Source organism: Anas acuta, chromosome 3, assembly GCF_963932015.1.
Source record: "Anas acuta chromosome 3, bAnaAcu1.1, whole genome shotgun sequence".
Taxonomy (NCBI): Eukaryota; Metazoa; Chordata; class Aves; order Anseriformes; family Anatidae; genus Anas; species Anas acuta.
This window is the reverse complement of record NC_088981.1, coordinates 45,537,445-45,546,221: the sequence shown is the minus strand read 5'-3', so window position 1 is coordinate 45,546,221 and position 8,777 is coordinate 45,537,445. Positions and strand designations below refer to the sequence as shown.

The 8,777-nt window shown below is 45.6% G+C and overlaps 1 protein-coding gene across 2 annotated transcripts; it reads right to left on the bottom strand.

Moving 5' to 3' along the window:
* Window positions 1-212: 212 nt before the first annotated feature.
* On the bottom strand, window positions 213-8,290 carry TBXT (T-box transcription factor T). Of its 2 annotated transcripts, none has more exons than XM_068676938.1 (8): window positions 7,920-8,290; window positions 7,561-7,825; window positions 7,110-7,244; window positions 6,334-6,395; window positions 6,177-6,238; window positions 5,038-5,214; window positions 4,008-4,140; window positions 213-2,288 (listed from the first exon to the last, which is right to left on the bottom strand). In XM_068676938.1, exons 1-8 carry the CDS (start codon window positions 8,288-8,290, stop codon window positions 2,021-2,023), a joined length of 1,473 nt encoding a protein of 490 aa, XP_068533039.1. In that variant the 3' UTR covers window positions 213-2,020. The 2 variants fall into 2 exon arrangements, with proteins under 2 accessions (XP_068533039.1, XP_068533040.1); XM_068676939.1 differs by having other exon boundaries at window positions 4,008-4,137.
* Window positions 8,291-8,777: the final 487 nt, after the last annotated feature.

Below are 8,777 nucleotides of genomic sequence, written 5' to 3'. Positions count from 1 at the left end.
CACATTTAAGATCTTCACGACTACATAACCATCAATTTGGGTGCAAAGAACTATCTGACCCTTCGCCCACAGCCAGAAGATGTGCTGTGCAGCTTGAACCATTTGTGAAACCACGCTGTTGAAGTTCAACATACTGTAGGTTCAGCGTGTCTGGTGTGCATTTATTTCAGCTTTCCCCTTCGCCCCCCAAAAACTCAAAATTAAACACTGAGTTTATTTAAGAATCTTTATTCTTTTTTTTCCAATTTAAATTATGCTTCCAAAGAACAAGTAAAAAATTACAGTGAAATACGTTGCTAACTTCTACAAAATATTCTAAATAATAATGCACTTACATCATTTACACAATTTGCTTTCACAATAAAATAGGAGAGCTTAGATCAATATTTACAGTATTGACAGAGAACACAGTCGTGCAGCCATCTGCTTCTGGTTTGGTCTCTTGCCGGAGTACCTCCAAGAAACCATGTCCTGCAGTTGCACACAAATCCTTCTGCAGGGAAAAAATCCTGCCAAAATCTTTCTGGGTGCAGGGACCTGCCCGTAGGGTTCCAAAGAGACTGATGTGGTGGCTAATACTGCTTCTTCAGCTTAAAGCTGCCACCGTAGCTCTTGTGCACACATTGGTAAGTTTATTTAAAGAATTCCCTGATTCAGATTTTTGCTTCAGTTCATTAGGCACTTCATTTTAAAAGTTATCTACTATGGCTTTTGCAAAACAATTCACTTTCCTTGGGATATGCACTTGCCAGGCAGTGGGAGACACAGACATCTTCAAGGGCACCTTTTGAACCAATGTATTGAGTTGGTCTGTGTAAGAAATTTAGATCTTAGTATTTAATATCAGTTCTGAAGGTAGGGTTTTATCAAGATCTGGCCTTTCCATCAAGTCAAGCAATGTATTTTAAAGCTTAGTATATCCACACTTTTTCCCTAGTTACTGGTAACTAGAGTTCTCCTCTCTTAACAATAATTTAACTACTTACACGCACGTAGTTCAGTGTGCCATTGGGTGACATATCCCACATATGATTGTCTTTAAAAGTACACTGTGGATTGATGGATTATTTACATATCTTAACATGTAGACAACAAAGTTGCAACTTACCAAATAATAAATAGATCAACAGAGTACAACACTGAAATAAAATAAATTAGAATGCTTCTCCAGGTATTGAATTCCCTCCTTTAAGGCCTGAGCCAGAGACCATCAAAATCAGTGATGTTTTTTTCAGCAACCTGAGAAGGTTTTAGACAGGGCTCCTTATTAGACACTGGCTATTTGGAATGATGTTTAGCAAAGCTGACAGGTGTCTGAATATGATCAAACAGCAAAACGTACCTCAAAAAGGAGTCTTTTGTGTAAAACAATTTAGACTAAACAATAACACTGCAATTAATTAGGAAGAAAACAGTTCTTGCAGATTGTCTCAACGTTAATTCAGCAGCAAGGAAATAAGCATACAGTTAAGAACACAACGTATTTGTGAGACAAATACGTGTTAGTGCACGTGATTTTCCAAAAACTTCTGTCCTCAGCTACATTTGTGCAGATTTCAGAATGCTTCTAACTTGACAGTTACTAACAGTCTTCTCATGGCTATACCTAAGTTTGCCATTAAAACAAAACAAATGACAACAAAAAACAATGAAAAACAGTAACAAGTAACTTACTCAAGCAAGTTGTCCAGGTACCAAACTTCATGTCCAAACATATTTGAACACTGAAACTTGGAATCTAAGTCAAAATCTTAAAAATTAGACCTAACGAACTAAAAAAAAAAAAAAAAGATTAAAAAGCAGTGAATCTGCTCTCAGAATTGCACGCTCACCAGGTTTGTAAACTCTACATGACATTAATGACGCACTGCTCAGTACCAGAGGCATGACTTAAATGCTCTGTGCAAAGCAGTGCTTTATCTGTAATTTACCTCACGTCTTCTTTTTCTCTTCCTTGAGGGTTAAGCATTTAAAGTAATTCAGTAGCTAAACAGTCTGTTTCGAAGGAAAAGGCCTGGGTTTACATGGAAGGTGGGGTGACAGGCGTCCACGTGGATGCCAGCCGAGCGTGCGCGGAGGCATCGTACTGGCTGTCAGGGAGGTCTGCGGGGGCCCCACCGTCGTACAGCGGGGACGCGGAAGCGGTGGCAGTGACTGGGTGCGGAAGGGCAGAGTAGTGAGCTGGGGAGCCACGTAAGAACTGCGAGCTCAGGCCGTTGGACATCCCACTCGACTGGGACACGGGCGTGATGGTGCTGTTGCTCACAGACCACAGGTTAGGGTACTGACTGGAAGACAAACACAACAGGTTATCAGTGACTGCAGCCTCTGCTGGCAGGTGCTCAGCTCGCCACACAGCTCCCACAGGTTCATTTGCTGTACACAAGTACACCAGTAAATTTTAGGCCAAACTAAGGAATTAACAGGCCAGCCTAAAAAAAATGCACAGGTCTGAGAGCTGATTCCTGAACCGTGCCACACCCTGGCCTCACAGAAAAGTGCTGTGACCTTGGGGTGGCTGGATACAGCAGGTATGGGACCCAGACAGGCTTGAATCGACTGCCACGAGTCTGTCAAAGCCCTGACCCCCCTTGGGTCCTCTATAGTCAAAGATGGACAAACAACAGAGAGTAATTCAGCCTTCCTAGTACCTTGTTCGTCATCTCATGTTTGAAGGGGAAGAGCTAAATTGATACCTATAGATTGCAGGGTTGCTTGAAAGGGGAAGAAAAACAAACAAACAAACAAACAAACCCTTGTCAGGGTTCTGCAGCCTCCACTCTCTCACCCTCTGGGGCTGCACACACACGCACACTCACACACACTTTCTACTTTAGATTCCAAGCAGTTTACCAAAACAAGAGAAATATTACTCTTGCTTTATACAGACAACAGCGATGGAAGAAACGCTATCAAGATCCCACAGTTACAGCTCTACACGTTCTATCTATTGGACAATTCTTGTTGCAGCAACCAGAACTCAGCGCACTTTGCAACTGTCGAAGTACGTACCCTGGGTGGCAGCCTTGGAAAGAAGTGCTAGGAGTACCTGTTAACATCCACTCAGGACTAAAACTTCTGTTCAGTAATACAGCTACCTTACACTGAGAATTAGTACATATTCCGATTAACAGCTACGCGTCGATGTGCACGGCTCATAGAAGAACGTTTTCCACAAACCAAGTGGTAGGTATGAATTGCCAAAAAAGATGCCTGAACCTCTGTCCTCTGTGGTTAGTAGCAAAGATTTTACCACCTTAACTATATTCCTTTGAATTTTCAAGTTTAGCTCCAAGAGATTGTAAGCTAAATCCTAGAATGCTTTGGGTTAGAAGGGACCCTAAAGATCATCTAGTTCCAACACCCTTGCCATACAGTTGTTTAGGCTGGAACAGACTTTCAAGATCAAGTCCAACCGTAATCTCTGCTAAACGACTGAAACTTTAATCAAGACAGTAAGTACAAAGAAGAGAACAGAAACATTTATGCAATCACAAAATTGTCAAGGTTTTAACCAATTACACAATTTGATGTTACACTGGCTTGTCAAACAATATCTTAAGTAGATATTTGCTACTACCCCAACCACTTGCTTCTTCTCCACACTGCAGTTCATTGCCACTTTATTTGTAGCAGAACAACGGTGTGTGAAGGCGGGGGGAAAACAGTGACTGGCTAAAACAAGACAGCTCAAAAAGACATATTTAAATAGCATTTTGCTTAAAAGCAAAATGAGATGAAACTTAACAGACCATCCTCAAATTCAGTGGATGCTTGTCTAAATGATTTTTGATCTTTAATCTATAAAATGTTGTTGTCACAAGTAGCTACATTTCCAAAGCATCAAAACTAACTTACCTATTTCATCAATCTGTTTTCCCTGTAATTCGACCTTCTCAGTGCCCCCCCGCATATATAATGATTTGCATACAAATTTTTTAATTTAATGGTGACTCTCTACCTCCTCTTTCAGCCTTCTCTTACTAGGGTTTCTGAAGGATGCCTACCTGGAGCCAGTAGCTGTGCCAGTGCTGTGACTCATGGGCAGCATAGTTGTGTGTGTGGGAACTCCGAGAGTAGACCAGTTGTCGTGGGACTGGAGCATGGAAAGGCACGCAGAGGAATTATCGGCATAGGCTGCTGAGAAAACAAGCAATCGCTTACACTAGAATCAAACCAAGTAATTTTGTGTTCAAATGCAATGGACTGCTTTAAACCACCCTCCTGCACTACTGCCTTGCACACCCCCCCCCCCCAAAGAAAAAAAAGTCACCTACCAGTTATGTCAAGCTTACAAGTTCACTGGCATTGCCCCTACTGAAGCAATACTTTCCTCAACTTACAGCTGCAAAGTCTTACTTAGAAAAAGACATATATATGCAAACTACTTGCTAATTCAGGCCATCCTTTCTTATTCAATTAATGGAAAGAGGTGGGCTCCTTACTTAAGCTACCCCAGTCTCTCTTCCAAAGCACCTTTATCTCTGTCACCTACATGGGCAGTAACAATTTGGCGGCCCTGGATAATAAGCAGTCTGAATCACATATCCCAGCATTAGAATGCCACCACAGGCTCTCAAGTCTGCCTTAGGCATCATCAAGAATGACCAGACTGTGGCTTTTTTTTTTTTTTATTCCCACTGCTGGGACCGGACCTGTACGATTTCATTTCATTGTCTTTACTCTAACTAGCAATTAAAATCCTCACTTTCAAACTTAAAAAAAAGTCTAAAAGTTTAACCTCAAGAGTCATAGCAATTCAAGAACACGCAGCAAAATCAGTACAATGTCATCCAACCAACTAGCAGCCCGCATTTCTGCACAACCGCATTTCTTTCCTCTGTAAAGACTGTGGGACACATACCCATCATCACTATTTCTTTGCAATTCTATCCCCAAACGCTCCGCATCAACTGAACTAGACAGTGACCTCTGTTTCTGTCCATTTCTGTGGACGTCACTCTAGATGCACACTGCTCTACGCTCGCATCCCGTGGCTAATTTCCCATCTTTACATAGCTGCAAAGTACGACTTACTTGGCGAGTTGTTTCTATGGGTGTAGGGATTGGGGTAAGGGGCAGAGCGGTGGTTCCTCAGCGATGAGTACCTTTCACAGCTGTGAGCAGGGGAGAGCGACAGGGGTGCTCCAAACTGAGGGTGAGGATTGGCAGGAGGGCACAGAGTCCCAGTCCCAGGAATAAGCCAACTACCTACTGTGAGAAAGCAAGAGTTTTGTACAATGAGTACGTAACACAGCCAAGCGCTGAAAGAAAGGCATAGCGATGAGACAAATAATTGATCAGAGAGGGAATGCATACTTGTGAAAGGAAAATAAGTTTTTGTAAAGCTGAAATGTCTGAATTGTACAACACTCAGAAATGGTCTTATGAAGGAAAATTCAGAAAACAGCTTAGAAAAAGCCCCGTGTCAAGCTAACATTTTTTAAAAGCTACCATTTAGTTACAATCACAGTAAGGAAACACTGAAATAGTCAAAGCCTCCCTTACCTGGGTAGGGTGTGATCATTTGTGTGCTCAGTAACAGTGTAATTGTCAGTTTTAAATTGCCCTTTTGGGGGTCTCAGCTTATAGCTAGGCTCTGACATTTCTCAGGCTGCTAAGAACTCTTAAAACCAAGTGCTTTCACTAAAAGGAAGTAATTCCTACTACAGCACAACTCCCCCTTTTATAGGCTGCAAACATTTTTTGGCAATAACCCTTTAAAACACAAATCATTAAAACATTACTAGTGCTTTTTACTCATCTGGCATAACTTTTTAAGCAAATGTTCCTAGTTGTCTGAAGTAAGAACTATTTTGATAGTTATCTGCTGTATTTTAACAGAACTTTAGTCTCTGTATCCATATAACTATTGTTGTCCTCAGCTGTCTTTTCAGAAACAATGGTCACTGCAAAATTCTGTTAAGGAATTTTGATGGTAATACCACTGTCTGAAACACACACACAAAAAATATATATATAAATAATATATAAAAATCATCACATTTAAACAATCACAAACCTGCATGAATGCCAACCTTAACGATCAGTAATATTATTTTCCATAAGAACTAATGGGCCAACCAGCGAACACTGCTCTCAAATTTTTGATTAATTAACAGATGAGATGGAAAATTCAGAGTTACAGGTGTGATGCTGAATGAAAGGAAACATACACTGCGAATACCCAGACTGCTGGTTGTCTCCCACTTCCTCCATCATATCTTTGTGATCACTTCTGTAAAAGAAATCATGCCAAATTATTTCAGAGCGTGTTTTCATAAATGTGAAAAAAAAAAATCCAAACTTTAGAATTGAGTAAAGAGCTCTCACCTTTCCTTTGCATCAAGAAATGCCTTTGCAAATGGATTGTATTTAATTTTTAAAGCTGTGATCTAAAAGCAACAACAAACATTTTTATTTGCAAGTATTATTATTCATCATCATAAAGAAATTTAAGACTCAAATTAGTACTTTCCGTTCAAATCAGAAAAATCACATTTTTTAAGGAATATGGTTGGGCCTGTGGTACCTATATACATCAATTAAAGAGCACCTTATGTCTGAAATATTAACAGCAGGCTAGGAATTAGTCCCTAAATTCTACAAGACTGAATTGCCTGAGTTTATTTATTGAGTAAGGCAACAGTTAAGAAGGCACACTAAAGTTAGAAGAAATTTTGCGTTTCAGGACAAAGCAAAAGAGGCATCAACAAATCTCAACAAGATTGGTAACTTACAAGTCCATTAAATACAGATGCACGTTTTGGCAGACAGAAAGGTCTGTTCTGAAAACAACGCTTACAGTTATTTCATGATTCAGTTGAAAATAACAACTGTGTTTCTTATGATAACAGCTTGCCCTAAGGAATCTATTAAGAATTACTCTTTGGCAATAACTTTACAGTATATATTGAGATGATGAACAGAACTTTGTGTTGTTATACATGGATAGAGTTTTTACATTTAACTTCAAACGAAGTACAGAAGGAAGGAAAAGCACAGAGAAAGGAAAGCTGTGCCAGGAGCCCCGCTATTTTGCTTTGTAACAGCGCTTTGCCACTTGAAAGGGTGCAAGCTCCGGGAGGTTTCTCCCCCGCCGCGCATACCTCCTCGTTCTGGTACGCCGTCACGGCTATAAACTGGGTCTCCGGGAAGGAATGGCTGGTGATCATCCGCTGCGGGCCGCCGACTCTCACTATGTGAATCCGAGGCTCGTACTTGTGCAGGGAGTTCAGCATGATCTGAGAAGAGCGAGACAGAGCAGGTGAGCAGGGGCAGCTCTCCACAGCCGGGGAGGGAGAGGCAGCAAACCCTACACACACGTATAGGGCTGTTTATAGGAACCCTATGCATATATGTGGGGTTGCACATAGGAACCCTATGCATATACATAGGGCTGACGAACCCTAAAAGCGAAGCTGTAGGCAGGAAGAGGCGCTGCAGGTGGGCTCTCTGCCTCACCACCACCACATCCCCTCAGCTCAGGGGCTGCACCCAGCGCCTCCTGCGCCTCCCCCTCCATCCTGTGGCCATGTCCCCCGCCGGGCCGCCGCTTACCTGCCCGCCGCCGTTGAGCTTGTTGGTGAGCTTGACCTTGCTGAAGGAGACGGGCGCCTTCATCCAGTGCGCGCCGAAGTTGGGCGAGTCGGGGTGGATGTAGACGCAGCTGGGCGCCTGCGGCTCGGGCTTGCCGCCCGGCACCCACTCGCCGTTGACGTACTTCCAGCGGTGCCCGTCGGCCGCCACGAAGTCGAGCAGGAAGGAGTACATGGCGTGGGGGTCCAGCCCCGACACGCTCACCTTCAGCACCGGGAACATCCTCCTGCGGGGCGACACGGGTGGCACGGCGCTGCGGGCGGCACCCGCGGGCAGCCCGCCTCCGCCTCCCCCTCTCCCTCTCCTCCCCGGGCCCGTACCTGCCGTTCTTGGTGACGATCATCTCGTTGGTGAGCTCCTTGAAGCGCAGCCACAGCTCGCCCTCCTCCAGGCTGACGCGCAGCTCGCGCTCCGTCGGGTCGCCCTTCTCGCTGCCCGCCCGCAGCTCGCTCTCCACGGCGCTCAGCAGGTGCTCCACGCGGCACGGCGCCGCCTTGCCCGCCCCCTCGGCGCCCGGAGAGCTCATGGCGGCCCTGCCCTGCCCGGCCCGGCCCTGCCTCGCCTCCCCGGGGCACCCGCCCGGCACGGCCCCGAGCAGCGGCAGCGCTGCGCTGCCCCCGCTGCCTGCCCTGAGCGCCGCGGCGGGCAGGGGGCCGCGGTTATACCGGCCATAAACGGCCCCCGCTGACATCACGCGGCCCGCGGGGGGCCCGCGCCCATTGGCGGGCCGCCGCTTTGAAGTGCCCGCCCGGGCGGCGCCATTGGCTCCCCGCGGCCATATCAGACCGCGGCCCGCACCGCCGCCTGCCCGCGCCGCCATCAAAGCGCCCGGGCGCGAGGAAATGGCCCCGGCGGGACGGGGCCCAGCGCCCTGCCCGCCCCGTCAGTGCCACCGAAAATGAGCGCCACTCGTTTATTTTCACATTTTTTTTGTCCCAAAGTCTTAACGCATCCACACGTTTCCCCAAAGCACCCCCTCGCTTTTCAAGCAGTCCCAGCGCAGCGCATGTTGATTTGGGTTCGCTCTGCCCTCAGCAAGCAGGAGGGAGGGAGGGTGGCACCCTGCCTCTCCCCGAGGTGGCAAAACTCCTGGTGGCTCGGGGAGATGCGCGCCTGAGTACTGCTAAGTACCCTCTCCGGCTCAAGCGCTCAGATCCTGAGGCTGCCTGCATGAAAGT